This window comes from Perna viridis, chromosome 1, assembly GCF_037379345.1.
Source record: "Perna viridis isolate PV_CMFRI_1.1 ecotype Kerala chromosome 1, ASM3737934v1, whole genome shotgun sequence".
NCBI classification, from domain to species: Eukaryota; Metazoa; Mollusca; class Bivalvia; order Mytilida; family Mytilidae; genus Perna; species Perna viridis.
In genome coordinates, this window is record NC_142445.1 from 32724996 (window position 1) to 32749027 (window position 24032).

Below are 24032 nucleotides of genomic sequence, written 5' to 3' on the forward strand. Positions count from 1 at the left end.
AATACAAGCTGCCAATTTCTTTATTTACTAAACGAGAAATTAACACCTTTCTTGTTTACTCAGGACAGGTAGAGCCTGTGGTTCCATTGATTTTAGTATCATATTAATAGTTATAATGAACAAAAACAAGAGATGCTCTTCAATTAAACACAAACTCATAGTATATCATATGGGATCTTATTGAATTTTCTCAGTTCAAAAATAGACTTAAAGTTGATGAAAATACTTTGCAACTACATAAAGCAAGCATAAATCTCTTTCGAACTTCAGGATTTAATGTCAAAGTGACTATGAAACTATAAAGGTTTTGTATCTTGTTGTGTAAAATAAACAGACACCTTCTAATGAATCTCCTGCACTTAATCACTGTTAATTTACAATAACCTTAGATCAATTTACAACTGCAAATTTTCAATTTAAAAGCTACTGTTGGTTCAAATCAAGATTTGAGCAAACAATCAGAAGAGTCATTGTACACAAGTATACTTATTGACTAAAATGTAGGTCATAGTGGATGTAATTCTAAATTACTTATCTTAACAGTATCTTTTACTGTGAATTCTGTGCAATGTATACATAACTTAAAAAAAAATGAACAATGCTATCATGAATACCTTAGATGATACTATTATGTCTTGCATCAAATATTTCCAAAATACAAACACCAAAAATGGCACAGATTTGTCTCTATAAGTTTTTAGGAAAAGTTGATCAATTAATTACATATACCATACTTTTGCAGTGAATAAAATACTTTGCAGGGTGTAGCTTGATACAACCACAGAGGTTGAACACAGAACAGTTGGGTCAAGTATGCACACACCATTCAAACTTGGAACAGCTTTGATTTTTAGTTATGGTTAACCATTTGATACAGGATAAGAATTTCACCTTTTTTTAATCATATTTTCTAAATAGTTCCAGTCATAACCCAACCCTCCTTCGGGGGAATGGTATACTGTTGTAGAATTTCAAAAGATCCATCCGTTTTACTAAAGTTATCAACCAGAAATCAGATTTTTTTTGTTTCTGTCACCTTTGTAGCCCCTAATTCTTAACTGGCTCAAATCCCATCCCTAAAAATCAATCTTAGTCTCATTTTGAGGTATGGCACCTTGTAGTGCAATTCAAAAGAGATCAACTCACTTTTACACAAGTTATTGTCTGGAATCTGGAAAGTGTTTCTAGTCTTTCTAACTTCAGTATTGGTTGATCTTAAAAAAAATTATAACAAGGTTCCAACCCACAAATAAAAGGTTGGTTATGATTTAGGGGGTTATGGTCCCAACAGTTTTAGAATTAGGGGCCAAAACGGGCCCAACAAGAGGCATATTATAGAATTTAACTATAAAACTCCAGTACAGCATAGGAATGTCTATGATATTGTTCCACAATATTCTATATTCATTTTGGGGATAAGATTTGAACATTTTAGAAGTTGGGGGCCAAAAAGTGGGTCGGCAGAAACAAGCTGTTTTCTTGTCCAGACAATAACTTGACTATTAGTGAATGGATCACTTTGAAATTGTATTACATTATGCCATTTCACCAAAGGAAGGCTGGAATTGAACTTTAATCTTTTTGGAATAAGGGGCCAAAAAGTGACTACTTTGATTCTGGTCAAATTCTTATCCTGTGTCAAATATCTAATCCTAAACAAAATTCAAAGCAGTATCAAGTGTGAATGGTGTGTCCATACTTGCCCCAACTGTTTAGGGTTTGCACTTGTATCAACTGTACCCTGCCAAGCATTTGGTTTCTATATCATTCAGAAACCAAAAGTGTAACAAACAGATTGACAGATGAAAAAAAAGCTTTGTAGAGCATAGCATATGACCACAGTGGTCGAACCCTGAACAGTTGGGGCAAGTGTGGACACAATATTAGTTTTAGGGACTTATAATTTATTATGGACATGATAACTGGTTTTGACATTATATTGCAAAATATTTGAAATTCAAAAAAAACATTCAAAATCAGACCAAAAATGAAAAAGTAGATTTTGGGGTGTGGTCCCTTAGACCCTTTCTAACCAAAAAAAACCCCAAAAATATAGGAAGAGATTTTCATGAGAAATCCAATTAAATAACATTTTCAAAATAACAAAATAAGACCAAAAATTTATAAGTCAATTTTTTTTGGGTGTGGCCCCTTTGACTCCTTTTACTTGTAAGCTGAAATCTGACACAAAAATACTGGCAGGAATTTTCATAAGGAATCCAATTAAAAAATTTTGAAATTGAACCAAAAAATTAAAAAAAAAAAGAATTTTTGGAGTGTGGCTCCTTTTGACTCCTTAAAATTCAAAAGCTGCAAAAGATATCTGAAATCTGTTTGAATAAGCAGACAAGGATCCAATTTAAAAAAAAAATTGAAATCAGACTAAAAATAAAAATTAAGCTTTGCCAAGGGTTGCAGCTGCTTGAACTCTGCATGCACTTGAGGCAAGTGTGGACACAATATTAGTTTTTGACACACTTAACATAGGGACTTACATTTCGTTATGGCCACAACTCATTTGGATGCAATATTGCACAATATTTTGAAATTCAATATAAGTATAAAGATCTGCTTCAGGGTGCATTAATCGATCACTTGGTACCTCATTATCTGAGAAATGGTATATAGGGTTAATTTGGTAAGCATACAGCCTGCCCCGTGGTATGAGGGTTTCCTCATTGTTCATTAAAGACCAACTGGGGACCTTGGGCTGACACATTCATGCCCGTGGGGTTGTTGTCTCTTTGACATCTACACCATACCTATTCTTGTTATATGTATACTTCTTAAATCTCCTGTATTTAGGCTTGAATTTTGAAATGGAAACCAATGAAAAAAAATTCAAAATTGCACAAAAAAATAAATTTCCATTTTGGTGGGGGCGTGCATGGTTCCCTTGGGTCCCTTATAACTCAAAAACCAAAAGAGATAAGTGAAATCTGACTGAAAGAGTAATCAAGGGAACCAAGGTTATAGTGGTAATCAAAAGAATATAATCCAGGGACAAAGACCAGACATGGAAAACAGACACACACAACAAAGAACATAAAGTAACTAAAATCATACATACAAAGTAACAAAAGTAAATGAGCAACTCAGACTCCACTAAAAACTGGCAGCATGAACCAGATGCACTGGTAGGGTAAGCATCCTCTGCTTTTCTAGAAACACTGCCAAGTTGCTCATAAAAAGTCAAGTCCGGGGTAGACAAACGAGGAAAGGTAAACTATGACCCGTTGAATAAATCAGTTTTCATGATGCTGATGGATACATCATAACGATCCATGAGTTCATGATGACGACCATAAAACTTCTGTAGTGATGACTTCAATCTTGTAGCAACATAACCCTGTTCCAGAAGCCTATTTGTTAGAGTTCTAGCGCGATACAAAAAGTCTGTGTAGTTTCGGCAAGCTCTGGCATAACGTATGAGTTGTGATATGAACATTCCATACGCAGGAGCCGAAGGGATGTTGCCACAGATGAAAGGAAAGTTGACAATTTTGAATGAAAAGTCATCACGTTTGTCGTAAAGTTTTGTCAATAGTTTTCCTTTACCATCGATTTCTAAGTGTAAGTCAAGATATGAGGCTGACTTCACAGTGTCTGTAGTATCCTTTATCTCAAGTTCTTTTGGGTAGATGCGATGTATCAAATCCCAGAAATTAGGATTGTTTAAAGATAATACGTCATCTATATAGCGGAAACTGAGATTGAAGGATCTAGCAAAACAATATTCTTTCTTTCTGATCAAATCAGCTATAAAGTCAGCCTCATAAGAGTGAAGAAATAGGTCAGCAAGTAAAGGAGCACAATTTGTTCCCATTGGAATGCCGACCGTTTGTTGAAAAACACGTCCGACATACTGGACAAATATGTTGTCGATTAAAAATTCCAGCATTTTGTAAACATCTTCCTCTGTATATTTGGAAGATGATTTGGAATTATTTCTTACAAAGTATGAGGAATCTCTACCAAGAACTATATATTTTTATCTAGGTTTACCATCTTTTTTGGAAAAACAATGATGTACAATGTTTTTAAGTCGGGATTTTAACTGAGTATGGGGAATAGAAGTATACAGTGTTGAAAAATCATAGGTTTCAATGCTATTATATTCAGATAATAGTCTTGAACTGATTGTCTCCAAAAGATCTTTCAAATTTTTCAGGATCCACATTGAATTAATACCACTACGGGAGTAACAAGTGTTGTGGTAGGACTGCAGACCCTCTTTGACAGTTGTGAGTATAGAAGTTAAAAGTTTTGAAAGAGGTTTGGTGGTACATTTTGCAGTTCCAGCTATGAAATGTTGTTTGTATGGATTCTTGTGAAGTTTAGGAATCCAGTATATAGACGGTAAATCACAATCATCGTCCTTGGTAGAGAGACCAAAAGAGGATAGCACAGATTTATGGTTTTCCACAATCTCTTCTTTGGAGAGAGTGGTAGCAGTATAGGTCTTATCACTGCTATTATTTTCTACGTCTACCTCTGATAATAAACATTGGATATAAAACGTTTTGCAGACAAAAACAATGTTGTTTTGGGCTTTGTCTGCTGGTACGACAACATATTTGTTATGTATAGTAGACAATGCTTTTGCTACATCGGGGTCTTTGAAAACTGATGTAGCCTTGGCACTCATTGACCCACTTAAAACTTTCATTCGTTTCAAAATTAAAGACCTCACGGCCTTTAACCACTCTGACAGAGAATCAATGTCTTCTTGTTCTTGTTTTATCCATTTTCTTGCATAGTCCTCGACGGCATCCATAAGAACTTCAAAGTCATAATTCCAATTTATGGAGCGTGGTTCACGGTACTTGGGACCTTTAGAAAGGATATTACGTAGAGATTTGTTTTCGATAATGGTTAAATCTCCCATAACGACGTGACCAGAAGGACCATATTTGAATGGAGAGCTTTTGCAAGAACAGTAAGGTGGTTTAGCCTTGAAGTCCTCAATCTCGAGGTTCTGCAATAGCCTTTTGAAAATTTTGGATGCAATGGGTGAAGTATAGGAATATGAAATAGTTGGTATGGATTTGTCTTTGAAATATGGGGGAATTTTGTTGACAATGTTTTTGTGATGGAGGATGTTAGCCAAATTAATTACATCTATACCTTTGTTGACAAACGGTAGTGGAAGAAATGATCGTTTTTCTTCATCTTGACTTTTCACACAAACTGGTTTAAAGAGTCTGTGGAAACCAATATCCAAAATGATGGCAACAAGTCTGTATAATGATGAGGTGGGGTCAGAAACAGGAGTGTCAAGACTTGTTTTGTAAAGGGAGTGTAGTAGAGTGAGAGGTATAGAATAAAGTTTAATTCTAATGTGATGAAGTCCAAGAGGTTTTTGTATGAAAGGAAGGAGACCATCTACAGAGACATCATGTAACTTAGGTGACGTATAGTGGCGATGGCCATGACTCCTTTCCCGTCTTGGATTTTTGTCAAATTCATCACATTCATGCTATTGTTATATTGGCTTGAAAGGTTTCCTATACTTTTGTCATTGCATCCGTAAGGTATTGCACTACCTAGTCTGTGTATCCAGTACTCCTCTCTTTCCCTACGATAGTTTTTACTTAGAGCGGGACTGTTCATAGGATGGTAAATTTTTTCTAAAATATGAACTTTCATGGAGAGGATTAAATGATCTTGTTGATTAAAGTGTTGATAAACTGTCGGGAATTTGTGGTGTTAATTCCCGAACGATGACCGCACATTCTTTTATTTAATCATTCTTGCGTTTCTCCGACATATATTAAACCACATAAGTTGCATTCTAATCCATATATTAAGTTTGCTGATTTGCAACTTAAGTCATCGTGACTTCTTGTATGGAAGGTTTTGTTTGTAAGGGAACTGGAGAAGTAAGGGTCGGTTTTAAGAATGTTGCATGTTTTGCAATTTTTAATACCACATTTTGATATGGAAAAATGTGGTTAGTCATCGTTGTAGTCAAAGTGATGGAACATTGTTTGATTATTTTAAAATAGTCAGAATTTTTGTACTAGAATAGATGGTCTGCAGACTGAACGTGTGATTGGGTACTTTAAGTTGAATTGGTCGGGGCACTTTTTATACCAGATGTGACTGTGCTAAGAATCCCATCTGGGGACACCACATACTTACAAGACAACAGAGTGTCCGATCTGCTGTCAGGTTCAAATAGGGATTTTTTTGAGAAATCTAATTAAAAAAAAATCTTTTCAAAATTGCACCAAAAATAAAAAAGACCATTTTTAAGCACATGGCCCTTTGACCCTTTATTATTTCACAAAGTATAAAGAATCTGAAAGACCAAAAAAAATTCAATAGCAGACCAGAAATAAAAAAAAAGCTATCATCAAAAAGTAAAAAAAAAAACAAACTGTTTTCAGGCCGCTTTGTGGCCCCTTATTCTTACTTGGCTCAAGTCACAACCTCAAAAATTAATGCCAGTCTTCCTTTTATGGTATGACACCTTGTAATACAATTTCGACAGGATTCATTGTCTGGACATCAGAAAAATGCATGTTGTTTATGGCTCCTTTTGGCACCTTTTTCTGACAATTTGAAGTCTTTACTTCAAAAATTAATCCAAGTGTGACCAATTTCGTATAGAATATTGTGGAACAATATCATAGACATTCCTATACTTTTATTGGAGTCATATAGTTAAATTTCATAAAATGCTTGTTTAAGACCCCCTTTTGCCCCCTAATTCTAAAACTGTAGGGGCCATAACTTCCAAATCAATACCAATCTACCCTTTTTGGAACCTTGCTTTAAAATTTTATTAAGAACAACCAAATAATACTCAAGTCATCACATGAAAACCAAGTGTCTACAGAAGATGATGACAGCCCTATACCAATACAGGACCTCAAATTTTTTGCAGTCATATAAAAAGTCACTTTTTTTGGGGTGCGGTCCCTTTGACCCCTTATAATTGAAAAACAGTCAAAAACACATAAAATCTGCTGATACATATGCATACCAGAGTTAAATAAGGAACATAATGAAAAAAGGAATAATCAAAATCAGAAAAAACTAAATGGTAGGGGCCAATAACTCTAAATTAAATACGACCCTTTCTTAAGTGGCGAGTAAAATCGTATCAAAATTTCATATCAATTAGTCCACCACAACTTAAGTTATTGCATGAAAACCAAGTGTCAACTGATCACAACAATGGCAACACAGACAAGGACAGTGCCATACCAATATATATATATATGGCTTTTTTTAGTTGTATATAAAACCTTAAGCAATTATTGAGTTGTAAAATTTATAAATTGGCATTTTTAGTAACATGTGCATGAAGGAATGAATAAGGACTGAGGTACTACCAGTAGGTTTTGTCATTCAATATTGATAATGTCGGCTGCAGTGATATAAACATTATTTACTTACATAAAAATCCCTTTGAAATGTTTTAACTGTGTTAAAGTTGGAATGAGATTCTATAATCACTTAAAAGTAATCTGTTCTTAAAAAGAAGCTTCATCTTAAGATATACTAATTGCGAGAAAAATAGCAAACTCAGATTTTTAGTTGATGATAAAGCACCGTATGTTCTGGTTATCAGATGATTAAATTCAAACTTTTAAAATGTACTTCTTCAAACAACAAACATCAAAAACAAACTATATGGATATTACTCAGTTACTCCAGCAGTTACATCAATATCCATAATCTTATCGACAAAAAGATTCTTTAATATTATTCCTGATCATCTACATGTAGCATAATTACTCTGCATTGGTAGAAATTATTACAAAGACCATAATAAAACTACATGTAACATAGTTACCATGCATCTAGTGTGTACACAAAAACGCTTTAGTTTTTGGGTGAAATTGACAAAAGCAGCAAAACAAACACAATAAAGGAAGCTCAACTCAGCAAATACATCTGACCAACAACTACACAGACACCAAGTTACTGGGATGTATATGACAGAATCACTCCAAAAGGAATTCCCAATTAAAACATGACAGCTATTTCTAATTGACCAAAATACAAACTTCTGGCAAATTATCAGCATGGTAGGAAATTCATTAATTTAATGAGTAAATCTTCCATGTAAAATACATCAACTTGGCATACACAGATAAAGAAACAAGTACAGTTGATGGTTAAGTATGACAGTACTGAGAATGAATAATGAACAATTCCATAGAAATTGACCAGAAAGTTTACCAACTTCTGTATAAGTCATCAAAATAGCAGAAACTGACCAAAATATTTACTGTTAAAAGAAGGATGTGTCAGAATGTTATCTTTTGTGCTGACATCAAAAGAAAAAGAAAATGATGATGAATTTGTCAAAATGGAGGTAATAAATCTTTATTTTTACAGTAAGAAGTCTCCTCCTTTGTTGTACACAGGTCATTGTGCAATGGGTATGGTTCAATAATTTTCTGGTTAAGCTAAAGCTTCATCTGGATCAATATAAGAGTTAAACCTTTTTATCCGAGTAGGTTAGACAAAAACCTTTTGCTGCTATGAAATTCATAATGACTAGTGCTGATTTTGGAACTAATAACACGAAAGAAACTAAAACAATTCTCCATTACAGACAATGCTGTCTTGGTGAACACTCAACTAGAAGCAAATTTGAGCAAGAAAAAGTTTTTTTTTACTTGGCCATGGACAGAAAAAAATTATGATTCAACATTTCCCCAATTACTAAACAAAGTACAGATTTATAGATTTTCAAATAATTTCTTCAACTTAGACTGCTGTTGAAAAATATAAAGTATTTTCACACTTGCAGGAAAAAAATTTATAACTCAACATAAAATCCCAGCCCCCTCGAGAAGAAAATGGTCTGTGCCATAGGATTGCACTTCCAATAAATCATGAAACCACTATGCATAATTACAGCATAATGACATGATATTTATCATCATGTCAGAAGTCAGGCAGATCAAAGTGCTGCCATCAAAGCATAAACTATCAGGTCAATGCTACCAGAAATCAAACATAAGATGTTACATAACTTTACTATAGAACTAATGCTTTATTATCCAAAATCTGATACGTTACAGCTTTGATATGATCATAGATAAAATATATGCTTCTACATAAATTGAATTACAGACATGCTATTGAGTAAAAGAATATCAAATTGCTGGAAAACACCTAAAGCATAAGATGTAGTAAATGTTGTTTCATTAGTTAAGAAGAAATTAAATTAAATGGCTGTAAAATTTGAAGAAGTCAGAAAGCAATGATAACAAATCAAAGAATTGAGAATAACAAATGATGCTATATTAATATGAGGATGAACATTGAGTATCAACCATATGTTTGGTCACATAACCATAGAAACATACCTAGGATATCCCATTATACTGGAATAGCATCTGTATGGTCACATAACCATAGAAACATACCTGGGATATACCATCATTGTTCTGGGATCCACATAGCATCTCCATAAACCTGATATATCCCATCCCTGTATATTTAGTAATTACTAGTACTGCCAGTAGTATTAATTAACAAATGGATACTACTTGAATGGATTGCATTATATGTGAAGAGTAAGTCTATCACATTATCTATTAAAACACAGTCTTACTAAATTTTCTGACTATGCACTTCTTCATTTACTGATAAAAATGCTCATTAATTCTTTAAGCCACAATGTTTGATCTAATAACTAGTCATTTGCCTTGACTTTAAACCTACTTGTTTCTTGTGAACTATAAATGATTCCAACTTTTTACACCTTTACAGATAAAATACAATTAAATTCTTCTATGAACTCCCTGCGATGTAATATGGCCAATCTATTTCACATCCAAGCCTCACTCTGGGAATTGTATCATTAACTCTGATAAATTAATTATCTCCAACTGGACATTTCACGCCATGTGACCATTACTGACCACAGCATTGCTATTCTGCAGTAGACCAATGGGTTAGATGTCATTTGTATAAAGTACAACTACTTGATTAAAATTATTTATCATGCTTCTTCTTTGGTGTTGTAATAATGGATAGTACAACAGTAGAGTGGAAACAACATCTATACAGCAACAAAAGAAATGAACAAATGGTCATTTACTTGATTGTAATTTGATATTATCTTCACCTCTTAGCATTTCTGCTGTCTTTATGTACACTGAAAGTCACACATAGTAAGGTGTTATGCTTGCTTTGAGGGGCAGCTAAATAGAACAGCTGAGGTTGAACCCAAGTATGGACACAACATTCAAGCTTGAATTAGAATTGTGATTAAATGTTTGACACAGCATAAAAGACTGACCAAAATGAAAGTGATGAAAGAACTTTAAAATTTGCAAGTTGACAGATGTGAATTAATATCCAAAAAATTTGATTTACAAGACTATGGTCTTCAAGCTCTGGAATCAATACCAGGCTGCACATTTGAGATGCAAATTTTGTCACTCCCTCAGCAGGATTCAAACTCCTTCACAGTTTTGACATCTACGGCAACACCACCTGCACTGAGACCACTTGACCAACTAAACTTTGAATTATATCATTCATTAACTGAGTGATACTTCCTCTTTGTAAATCTAGAGGCAACATTAGCACATGATGCATGACTTGCCAGGATTTTCCATTGGACAACCTCTGGTGGCACAAACAGGCTAGCTGGCCAAGTGGTCTTGGAGGCTGGACTTTGTGCAGGCGGTGTTGCTATAGATGTCACAGCGGTATGAGTTCAAGTCCCACGGAGGAAACAACAAAAAATGTGCAGTGCAAATTTGACTTTTCTAACATTGTTGGGAATTTTTCAGACCTTTCTATGCTAACTTCATCTTCCCTGTATCAATTTGATCCAATGGAGCAGTGTAGTGAATAGAGTTGTCACATTCTGAGACGTTTGTATAATATTGATTTGTTGTGACATGCATCATTAATTTGATCCTCTATCCTACATAATAACATCTAAATGAACTGTCCCATACTACCATACATCGTGTACTAAGTTACAGCCCTAGATTAATCCTACTAGGAGGAATGACCCAGCCAGCAAAAACTATATTTACATTCCCAGTTTGACTTTTGTGGTAAGAATCTTTGTGGTCCAATTTTATACAGATTTTTATACTTATAATCAAGTAATTATGCTGAAACCAAAAGTCTATGGATAACGATTATAAGGATAGTGATGAAGACGCAGTAACATAATATGGCCACATCATACAAAAATAGAATGGAAACATATTGAAAAGCTAGTGTGTGTGCGAGTACCAAGGTAATAAATTTAGGTTATTGAATCTTGAAACACTAGTTCTTACCCAGATTTGAACTTCACTTTTGATAAAGTAACTATTTTTGTAATTGTTTGATGAAGTAGGTGACTAAAAGATATCAGTTTTGTTTTCATAAAGTGGTCAATGGTGGCAATTTTATATCTGTGACTGCAGAGGAGGGTGTTTCCTAGACATCCTTTATTGACTATCAATTATAGGTGTTAGACCCCTGATGTCATTAAATGAAAGAGTAACCCTTAAATTATACTTTGAAATATATCTATGTGTCACAGACTATGCTAACTACTCTCTTAAAAGAAAATATGATACTCAGTCATAACTCATCCTTTTGTTCAACTGAATATTAAGGTTAAAAACAAATTTAATATCTGCTATGCTCCATATGCAAAATAAAGAAAACATTTTATTCACGACTGACCAATTTTCTTACTGTGAGTGTACTAAAACTATGTTAAATAAGGATTCATTTTCCTTTTATGTGAAGCTACAACAACCCTTTGTAGTTTACAAAATGTATTTTTGAAGTTTCAAAAAAACTATAATTAGGATTTACCTCACTGAGGAAACCCTCACTTGAAATAGGAATAAAGCCTATAAGTGAAGGGTAATAACAAAACATTACCAAACTTGTACACTCTAGTAGGATTATCTTCCTTAGATAACAGTATTCTGAAAACTGTTTTCTTGATGCGTATCTAAATATGATGCTCAATCTTCAAATAAAGTTTCATTCAAATACATTGAAGGAATAGTGCTGTCTCCAAACCTCTTAGAGCTAGAGATGTCCTTTAAATGCAGTATACACAATGTCATGGGCCTTTACCATTGAAGTGCTTAATGCTGAGATTTTCATATAGCATGGAGCAACAGAAGTCCTTAATGCAGATATAAAATCAGTGGACTTAGAACTACAGAAATCTTCAGTGCAGTCAGTCATGGAGCCTTAGAACTACAGAAATCCTCAGCACAGTTAGCCATGGAGCCTTAGAACTACAGAAATCCTCAGAAAAGTTAGTCATGGAGCCTTAGAACTACAGAAATGGAGCTACAAAAGTCCTTACTGTAGATATAAAGTCATTGGCCTTAGAACTACAGAAATCTCAACACAGTAAGTCATGCAGTTACAGAAGTCCTTACTGTAGATATGAATTCATTGGCCTTAGTACTACAGAAATCTCAGCACAGTTAGTGACTGGTCTTGGAGCTTCAACAACTGTTAATGTAGAGAATTTCATGGTAAATGTCCTCAGTGCAGTCAATTATGGGACTTGGAAATAAAAAGTCCTCAAGAAGATCACACGTTTACAGTGAGAGTACCATTCAGAAGCAAATGAATTTTAATGACATAACCAAAAGCTAGAAATATTCTAAGACAAAAATGTCTAACAAATATAGCACTGGTACCACTACCTTAACTTTTCACTGTTAAGAGATTATAACACACAAGTAGATTTATGACAAAGTTTCTTCCAGCCCCACCTACAGTGAGAGAAGTTTCAATCTTCTTTTCTCATTAACAATTTTGTTGGCATTCTTTTTATTCATAGTAGTTAACTTAATCAAAATGCTTGTTTTGAATCCTTTGGTCCTTTAAATACAAGTAAAATGGGAGGGGCCACAAACTTTAATTCAAATAGGAACCTTCCTTAAATGGTTGGTAAACTCATATCAAAATATCAAACCAATTAATCAATCACAACTAAAGTTATCACACCAAAACAAAGTGTCCACTGATGATGGCTGTCACATAACATTTTAAGATCAATTTGTTTCCACGGGGAAAGTGGGGGGGACATATAAAAACTATTGAGGTCATAACCTCCAAAACTTATACCAACCTCAGATACAATTACTGATACAGAAATTGGAGCCCAGATGCCAAATGACATCAATAACATTGCCATATATGCAATATATTACACTGCAATTTTTGGTGGTAAAATAAAATTTCAGATTAGTAAAAGCAAAAAAATGAACAATGAAAACATTCAGATATATTTCAAGGCAGTCATAAAGCTACACCAGTCTTTAAAAAATGTAATCAACAGACTTTTCGGACATTTGTATAAATCATAGATATTTTCATAATTGATATTTTTTTTACAATTTACATTAATCATCAATCTGCAATTGTTTTGTTAAAAACACACAAAAACTGGGAAAATGGTCAAAAATTGATAATGAATTACTGCATATTTTATCAATTTACACTAATCATCAATCTGCTTTCATTTTCTAATTAATAAGCAAAAACTGATAAAAAATATCTAAAACTTTCAAGGGCCATAACTCAAGAAGGGTCAACAAATTTTTTTTTAAAATTTGCATCAAAAATTAATATTGAAATACGGAACATTTTATCAATTTACATTAATCATCTTCAAGTAATAGGCAATTAACAAGCTTCGCCAAGTACAGCATGATACAATTGCAGTGGTCAAACCCATAACAGTTAGGGGAAGTGAAGACACAATATTAGTTTTTGACACACTTTATTTTAGGGACTTACAATTAATTATGGACACAACAACTGGTTTGGAAACAAAAAATAGCATAAAATTTGAAATTCAATTAAAAATTTTTGAAATAAAAATGTTGATATTTTCGATTGTTGCCCCTTTGATCCCTTATAACTTGAAAACCTTTAAGAAAAATCTGAAATCTTATTGACAAATGCAGGCAGGGATTTTCATATGTAAATCCATTAATAAAATATTCAAAATTGGGCCAAAAATAAACAAGCTGTTGTCTTGACATCATGTATGTGCATGTTTATGGCTCCCTTTTTTGGCCCCTAATTTGTGAAAAGCTCAAGTCTTTACCAGCAAAATCAATCAAAGTCTGACCATTGTGGTATAAAATATTGTGAGACAAAATCATTGACATTCCTATGCTTTTACTGGAGATTTATAGTTGACTTCTATTAAATGTTTGTTTTAGGCCCCATTTTGGCCCCTTATTCTAAAAAGATTGGGCTATAACACCAAAATCATAACCATCCTTCATTTCTAGTTTAAAACTTTGTTCTAAGTTTTATAAAGATCAACCAACTTATACTCAATAAATCACAAAAAAACCAAGTGTCACTAGACAATAATGCTGAGGACAAGGACAATGCTGACGACTACAGCGCCATACCAATATACAACAGCAATTTTGTTGGTTGTATAAAGACAAAAAAAAAAATGTTAAATCAGCATAATAAAGGGCAATAACTCCAAAATCGGTAAATGGATTATCTTTATATTTTGGGGGAAGATAGATCTCTTTGAGCCATAAGAACCTAATGTCTCAGATTTCTTCTATCTTCTATGGTTTTTGAGAAATAAACAAAAATATATGGTGATACCACTATGTTCTATTTTTTGCAGTAGTGGCCTTTTTTTGGCTAGGGACCATAACGGATATAATTTTGAGAGTAGACATGCCAAGGATGATTGTCAAGAGGCTTTATCAATTCTGTTCAGTGGCTTCAAAAGCTAACATGGCCAATCTTAGCGAGGTGAGCTATAAAGTGGATTTTTTGGGGGTTTGGCCTCTTTGACACTTTATAACTCGAAAACCGTACGAAATATCTGAAATCTTCATTTTTCATAAGGAACCCAATAAAAAAAAGAAAAAAAAATTCTTAGGGTGTGGCCACATTTTTGCTCACTAAAGACTGAAAATGTTAATTGGTATTTTCAATCTGTCAAAATATCTTAACACAGAGTTTTATAAGAAACACGCTTAAAAAATAATTGTCATCCTGTAGTATCAATTAACAATATATAAAAATTTTATGGCATGGAAACAAAAATTTTAATAACAACAAACAATGCCAATATATCCACATTTTTTGCAGTCATATATAAATTGATGGGTCAGTGTGCTCATTTTTGAGATATAAGCATTTGAAATTTTTGCAGGAAAAGGATTTCTAATGATTTTCCATAGGTTTTGTCATAGTAGGTTGTATTTATTAAAAATCCTGATGAAATATCAAGGCTTTCATAAAACCTTCTCAAAACTGTAAAAGGAGTGTTTAATTAAATTATGGAATTAAAAGTGGGCTCACTGGGTAAAAATATTAACGATATGAAAAAGATAAAACCAGGGGAGTCCAAAAATCTGACAAAAAAAGGCTGAACATGAGCAGCAGACATCCTTAAGGGTGTGTAAATGTAAGCACTAAAAGCCTTGGAACCCCAATGGGCGTTATAAGTGGTTAACAGCTCTGCCTCAGCATGAATGTTAGAAAATCTTAGGGAACTTCTATTTTGATAAATTTGAAAAAAAATAGATTTGTAATATTTATCAACATACCTCATATTCAATTTCATATGGACGTTCTTCAAAATAAGCATCATCATATTCCAGTCCATGGGCCATCTCAATATCTGTAAGGCCCATGTCCGTATCTTGTGAGAAAGCAACAGGTCTACGTGAGGCTGGTTGACATAATCTGTAAAAATCATTGTATATTAAAATAATAGTGTTTACAGTAGAATTATTTTAGAACTTATTCAGCATCAGGTCTTAATCATCTGCTACTAATTCAATCTAACATCAGCAAGAAATGTTTAATGTCAATTGGTCTGAAAATTACAATGTGTGTTACAACAAGAATAGAAAACTGCACAATTTGCCAAAAACCTGTCTCGACCATTGTGTTTGCCAAATTCTTTGCTAATTTTTTAAATGTCTGGGTACTTTCATCCTACACTGGTATGATAAAAGTTCTCTACTATAAAAATTATTTGGTTCTTATAGGAAAAATGAATTTATTGTTTATAAGGGTAGTTCTATATAAATCTGGTGATTAAGAAACATTAGATCCAAGTGAGTTATGGACAAATAGAATGATAGATATTGAAATTCTAAAAAGTCAGATATTTATGTCAGTACATTTGCTCTTCCTGTAGTTTAAACTATGTGTTTGAAGAACTTAGAATCAAACATCAGATTACAACATCTATATACTTTTAATTTCCACATTACTGTGATTCAGAATAGTTACTGAAAAATATGTAAAATCCCTTACCACAAGCGCCCAACAAGGCAGTGCTACATATACAACAGATAAAAATTAATTTGGCCAACTACACTAGGCAGACTGGATTCCAAACATACAGGACTTGTTCTTTTTGTTTGTTGTGCAATAATTCTGGCAAAAAATGGCTATTAATGTTAAACCAGACATGTAATCATCACTGAACACCTCATGAACAATGAAGGATCAACAACCTTAAGGCCCATTGTGGTCACGTTATATTTGTTTACTGAGCCAAACATAATTTGAAAATAATGCGGTGTTTGTCCACTTCACTGATATGGTATTGTCCCTGTATAAAATTTTGTTTATTCAGCAATTTGAAGAATATGGGTATTATTTAAACATAATGAAATAAATGATGATGATGCATAATAAAAATTGTTGATGTACTACTGAGGAGAAGTGATTGATGCTACAGGATTATTTTATGATTGTTAAGGAAATGCAAATGCCATAAATAATCATTTTTTTGGAAGTAAATCATCCCTTTATATGATTCTGCCTTCATGTAGCTTCCTTGTATAATTTAGCCACTTTTTTAAGAACCATACAAACAATATATGTTTTCAAGAGTTAGTAGCAATTAAAATGACCCAATCTAATAGAGCTAATTCCTCCAATATAGGAAATCATATCCTTAAATAAAGTATTATTAGAAAATTAGAAAATCCTCGAGTCTGTAAACGCCAAACCCGGAAATTGTAGACAAAATCAAAATACTAAGGTGCCTGTTGTTGTCCATGCAACAATGTAACATCATTATCAGGTAAAGAGCAGCAGCATGTGTTTTCTGAATTCCGGTAACCATGGTAACTAATTGCTACTTTAAAATAAGTTACAACATCATCTGATGCCAGACTTCAAACTGAGAGGGATGGGTAAATAATTATCTTGTAATTCCAAACATCACATGTACATTATTGTAGAAATTTATTTCTATGGGAAGTTAATACCCTACTAATACATTCCAAATGAAATCTGACAGATTTTGGGTGTGAAATGGTTACAGGGAGAAATTAATATTTATCAGCAGTAATTCCTCAATTAATTATGATCAATTAGTGCCAATAAGCTCAGATTTTATTGCTAAGAATTCCAAATAGGCATTTACATTATGTATAAAACAACATGAAAATAAGAATAGCAAGGAATATAGAGTGAAGCACAATTATTTTTTTCTGTTCTGTTTGTTCTAGATTTGTTAAAAACTAGAATTATGGTGAGCATAGCTCATAAACATTCCACAATTCCCCTATATACACTATAATTTCAATTTTGTCTTGAAGTTGGATATGTACCTTAAGGTACTAAAATTAAAGATTAAAATTGTACATAGCATCATTTATATAATAAGTGTCCTCCAAAAACTAACAAGGTATACCCTTTCTGAGTCAATGCTGATGGCAAAGTCCATATCATGCACTAATGAAAAACCAAAAATTCATTAATACTAAAATTCAAAATAGTAGCAATATCATTAAACTTTTCACTTCTCTAAAAGTTTCATTTACAGTCAGCAAGTGGTTTAGAAAGCAATGCAGTTACAAAAATGGATGCCCTTTACCCTCAAGTCACATAGAAATTAAAATAACCAAAATTAATTCAGATCAAAAATTAGAATACCAGGCACACAAAGACATCAACTGAGTATCATTGAAAGTCTCATTAAATTTATTGAGGGGTTTTAGAGAAGTTACAGGAACAAAATGGGTATCCCTTTCCCTCTGGCAAAGTCAATTTAATGCTTTTTAAAAAGAATTCATATTTATAATAAATTAAAATACCAAAATTTTCTTAAAATCATTCCAGCATCTGCAGGTTTCATAAAATTCCATGGAGCCATTGGTGAGGATGTTAAGAAATTAAATGGAATTGCAGACATCCAGATAATAGTATAGCACCCATTTTAAAGCTGAGGGGTATAAAAATGACATGACCAAACACTTTAAATGAACACTGATACTATCAGAATAATCACCAGATCTGCACAATTGACACTTCCTTTCTTACTCACAGGTCTCTGACTAACACTTGTCTACATAGTATTAACTTCTCCAAAAAGGGCCAAACAATACATACATACAATACATAAACAGAACATTAGAAGAAAAAAAGTTAAAAGTTAGCAAAAACTATGAGCAGCATAAATTGTTCTAGTAACTGCTTGATTTGAATAAGGACAGACTTGTCAAAATCAATTAATGATTCACTACCTAAAAGTCACAACCCATTGCTAATCATATTCAACCAAACTATTTTATAGTGTGCTTAATTCCATTAATAACCAAATAGTCTTTGAATGTCACTGTGGGTAGTCGATCTATTTCTGTGATTAGGAAACTAAAGATGACCTTGTTGAGTGATTGTCATGCCCCCTTGTGGTCTAAACCTCACATGTAGTTTGATCAAAATCTCTTAACATGGAAGAACAAATACATATTTCAGAGACTGGGTAAATCTTACAATTTGAAAATTTCCATCAGAATTCAATTAAACTCTCTATGTAATCCCATTATATGTTTTGGTATCAATTTTCAATCAAAATAATATGGTCTGTTTTGAGGATTTTTGTCACCATGAATGATACTAAATGTAACATTCTGTCTCCACAAATATACAATAATGTCTAAATTTCAATCAAATAAAGGATGGGTAACCCTATCTTTCTCATTTCAAATATATATCAAAGCAAAATATTTCCCTCAATTTTTTTTCATGTCAATATCCAGAAAGGTTATATGAAGTATTTTCTAATCCAACAAGCAGGGTACATTACTCATACTGCAGCCAGCTAAACATTGTTTAGGCCTGTGAAATTATCTCATGCCTAAATTTTCACATGACTTCTTTAAGCTTTACTTTCGTGCTGGTATGCCAGTCAATATAAAATCATAACATTGTATATTGAAATGTACATCACCAATGGTGAAAGTAGGATTAGTGGCTACTAAACTGCACTTTCATCTATCTTTTCATCATGATGATTCATACCAATTATATTATTTAACTTCATTAAATATTTTGATGCAAATATGACAAATTTTTACTATGAATTTTTTCAAAGTTTGTGTACCAAGTAATCTGTAATTTTTCCAATATTTTCAACCTATCATATTAAAGGTATTTATCCCCTAAGTTCAATAAAAAGGGATAATAATGTGTATAATTCATGACAAAATATTTCAACAAATGTTAAATACCTTAAACCCAAGTAACGATCAGAACTATACTAGAAAAAAGAAGAAAAAATTGTTCTAAACCACATACTTATCACAGGAGAAAATATATAGACATATAATTCGTGTTGTTAAAATAGAATTGTTATCTATCAGCAGGTTCCATTTATAACCCAACAACACAGGGTAAAGAACCAAGCACATTTCACTTTGTTTTGTAAATCCACAAGCACTTACCATCAGTCGTACAGATATGAATACACACTGTCTGGAATAGGGTAGAAACAGTGGCTTCACCTTCAATAGTTCAGGTATTTTTAGACTATAATTATTTCTACTAAAAATGTGCAGCTGTGTGATAAATAAAATATGTAAATGAAAGTTCTGCCAATACAGTACTAATTAGAACAGCTTTGAGACCACAAATTCCACCTCAAAGTTGATATTTTGAAGAAAGCACTTCCATACATCATTTATGTCATGTTAAATTAAAATTGGTCAAGGAGTTTTCATATAGTTGAGCAAAATGAGAAAAGTTTATGTTTGAGGGACAAGGAACAACAGACACAAAGTGATGGCATATTTAAGTACCAACACTACAGTACTGACCACAGCATCCTTCAGACCACCAAACAGATCACCAAACAGAACATAGCCTAAAAGCTCATTTACTACAGTACTGACCACAGCATCTTTCAGACCACCGAACAAACATAGCATAAAAGCTCATTTTCTATAGTACTGACTAGAGTGGCCTTTGAGACCATAAAATAGAAATAAAAGTTACATCTATACAGTATTGACAAGAGTGGCTTGAAAACCATTTAACAGAGCTAAACATTTCATCAATACAATTATGAACAGAGTGACAAAGTATGAATAGAAAATGGGCTATCAAAGAAAAAGGTTCACATGTATTACCCATAGTTTTTACACCGAATAAGTTTTTTTTGTCTTTCAAGGACAATAACTCCAACAAGGAGCTGCCCAACAATTTTGACTCAATGAACACTTTGGTAGGGCTTATCAGAAGGATCATTTCATCAATTGAAAGTTTCATTCCACCTATTATAGTTTTCATGATATTGGCTGAAAACTGCTAAAAACACAATTTTTTGCCTTTCCAGGGCAATAACTCTAACAAGGAGTCGTCCAACAAGTTTGATCCCTGCAAACATTTGTAGGTTGTATCATAAGGATCATTTCAACAATTTAATATTTTATTCTATCTATCACAGCTTTCAAGATTTTGGCTGATATATGCGAAAAATCTGATTTAGGAGATATATGCAAAAAACTACTGCCTGACCCCTATGTTTTATTTTTAGTAACAGGGCAATGTTTGTTGATGAATCAAAACTCCCCACATCAATTCCCAGCAGGAAACCCAAAGGAACATTCCTACCTTTGGTTCTAATTGGTCAAGTAGTTTCAGAGGAGAAGAGTTTTGTATAATTGTAAACGACGACAGACGACGACGGACACAAAGTGATGGCAATAGCTTGCCTGGCCTTAGTAATGTAAATGGATCTAGCTTGCACCATGCTATATAGATACAACATACATGGATTTCGTCCTTCCCTTATAAGATTATTACAACCCAAAAATTCACAAAAGGAAGAAACAAAATAAAATTAAAGATAGTTTTTGTCTGCAAAAACATGTCTTCCCTGTCCCGCAACCTAGATCCACTTGCAGTATCCACCATATCCACAGAACAGCTTCATAAAATTCTGTTGAGAGGCTGCAGAAAAGTTGTGCTGACCAGTTGTGTAGTTTCTAAGAGGTTGCACTGACAAGGTAATTTATGAGGATTTTTGGCAAATTTCTAAGTTCAAAGGGGCATAACTCCTACAAAAATTTGGGGATCAAAATTTATTAGAAATATGCACAAAAACATATGATGTCCTTGCTACATACTAAGTTTCGTAAAATTCAGTTCAATATTTTCAGAGACGTTGCGCTGACAAACTTTGTGACAGACACAGGGACACACAGACAGGCCAAAACAATATGTTTCCCCACCAAAGTGGGAGGAGACATAAAAAATGAATCGCAGGGCACAGATAAATATGACCAAAGAGGCCTAGGGTGAACACTGAACAACTGCAGCAAGTATGGACACACCATTCCAGCATGATATAGCTTTGAATTTAGATTGTGATAGGACATTGACACATGATAAGAATGATACTAGAATCAAAGTTGTCCTTTTTTGGTCCCTAATTCCTAAATGGTTCCAGTCAAACCTCAAAAATCAATCCCAACCTCTTTTTGGGAGTACCGGTATAGCACCTTGTGGTACAATCCCAAAGAGAATTCCCTTTTACTCAAGTTATCATCCAGATATCAGGAATATGTTTGTTTCTGACCACTTTTTTGGTCCCTAAATCCTAAAAGGATGAAGTCAAAACACATAAATTAATCTCAGTCTTCCTCTGGCAGTATCACAACCTTACAGTACAATTCAAAAAGATCCATTTATTTCTGGTGAAGTTTTTGTCCACACATTAGGAAAATGCTTCTATCTGGCCCCTTTTTCATCCCTCATTCCTTAATGGTTCAAGTCTTAACCCCCCTTTCCCCCCAAAAAAACCCCAAAAAACAAAAAACAAAAAAATAGCCCCAGCCTGACCTATGTGGTATGCAATATTTGAGACATTCATATTCTTTTATTGGAGTTATAAAATTTATGTTACCTGTTTTTGAACACTTTTTTACCCATTATATAAAAACAGTTGGAGCCATAATCCCTAAAAACAGTATCAAAGGTTGAAAGTTTTGTTAATAGAAAAGCCCCCTCTTCCAGAATTTCTGGATCAGCCATTGCCAATAAAATTATGATATGACACTGCAGGAAGAACTGCTTTTTACCATTTCACCAAAGCATCATGTCAGACACTTTTAAATGTCAAACTTATTCCTGGCTAATTGCATCAATTTTCGACTTCTGTTTTATTTATTTTGTTAAATGTGGTTGGGTTCAATCTGTCACCATTCAAAGTTAATAACAAGAAAATTGAGTGTTATTAAACTGCTGCTTTGTCAATTTTCAGTAAATTTCTAAGTTCAATTTCCAGTAAAACTGTGAAGATCTCATGACACCCACCAAATTAAAAGCCAATGAACTAACACACTTATAAAATATCAAGAAAAATAATACCAATGAATAAAAGTTCCTTTACAATATTTCATCATCTTAATTCTACACTGACTTTAACAAACACTGGAAAGACTTACATATTAGCATTAAATCCATACATTGGAGGTGTGGGAGGTCTCATAAATCCATAGATTTCCTCTTCTGTCTGTGTTCCTATAGAAACCATGGTTGGAGTTCGTGATTTCATTTTACTTTTATTTTCCCTACGCAATACTTCAACTGTTATAGGTTCTTTTGCGGTTTTGAAGGCTTCAACAGCCTCTTCGTGACTTGACTGTGACAAATCTTGGCCATTGACCTGTAGAAAGAAATTGAAATTAATTTTTGTTAAATGTCTTGCATTAATAATGCCATTTCACCTGCAGAATATGTATACAATTACGGACACATACCTTAAGATTACTGAACACAATATTTTCCATTGGCTACTTATAATTCCACAATATTTTCTGTCATGAATACATCATACAATACAATCTTTACTTCTTTATATCTTACTCCTATTTTACAATTTTATCAAACATAAATCACTCTACGAATCTGTCAATTTTTCAATGGATGGATGAAAAATTATGTAAATTCTGAAACATTCAGAGAAAAAAATCAATCACCTGTTAGCAGGGTGCTCATGTAATCATTAAAACCTATAGCCAGACTAAATCCATGCATTACTTTATGCCTAAGGGAGTCTGATTTATACACTTTTTTAGAACACAAATAATAATTTTCAATTCAAGATCTTTTCAAAATTAAAATCTAGGATGACATTAAGCATGATATACATCACCATTAAAGTTTCTTCTTATGAAAGGTATTTTGTTGCAAGCACATTATGCAATACATTTCAAGGAAAAATGACTTCTACCATAACATTTTCATAAAAGTTCTTTTTGTCAGTGCTAGTAAAAAATATGTTATCCTGTCATTCAGTTATCATTTCTTAATTTATATAATGAGACCTGTCTAGGACAGTTTGACAAGATTAAGTTGTACCTAACCCAACCAATTATACAACATAAAATCCCCCACTAACTAAGTATATAATGAAGCACTTGGTACAATCAATCTAACCTGATCAACCAAAATGACTACCCAAGCTGATACATTGTATTGACAATTGAGAAATGTGTACCAAAGTGTACAATGAGAATAAAACATCTGTTTATAAAACACAATATGTTGTTAATAGTGCTGGTAAATAGATTCTTCTGTGTAAAGCATGATGCTATTTTCAAGCATTCATTGTACTTAAATTTTAAAAGCGCTATCTTTATTACAATCACACCATATGGAGTCTATGTTACAGATACTTATACAAGATCAAATCATGTAACCATCATTGGAAGGACCAAGCACAGGGTATGGTTCTATACAATGAAAACCTGGCTAAACCAAATTTTGGATGA

At 33.2% G+C, this 24032-nt stretch overlaps 1 protein-coding gene across 13 annotated transcripts in view; it reads right to left on the reverse strand.

The window, feature by feature from the left end:
- Positions 1–24032, reverse strand: part of LOC148628424 (E3 ubiquitin-protein ligase PDZRN3-like) — a 165192-nt gene that overhangs the window by 35473 nt on the left and 105687 nt on the right. For 12 of the 13 annotated variants that reach the window (XM_088587371.1, XM_088587460.1, XM_088587431.1 and 9 more), the window contains exons 2-3: positions 22704–22924; positions 15558–15696 (exon numbers count right to left, since the gene is read on the reverse strand). In XM_088587371.1, coding sequence (XP_088443497.1) covers positions 15558–15696; positions 22704–22924 — 360 coding nt within the window. Of the gene's footprint in view, positions 1–15557; positions 15697–22703; positions 22925–23018; positions 23116–24032 lie in introns of those variants that run through there. The other variant, XM_088587360.1, reaches the window with a different exon arrangement.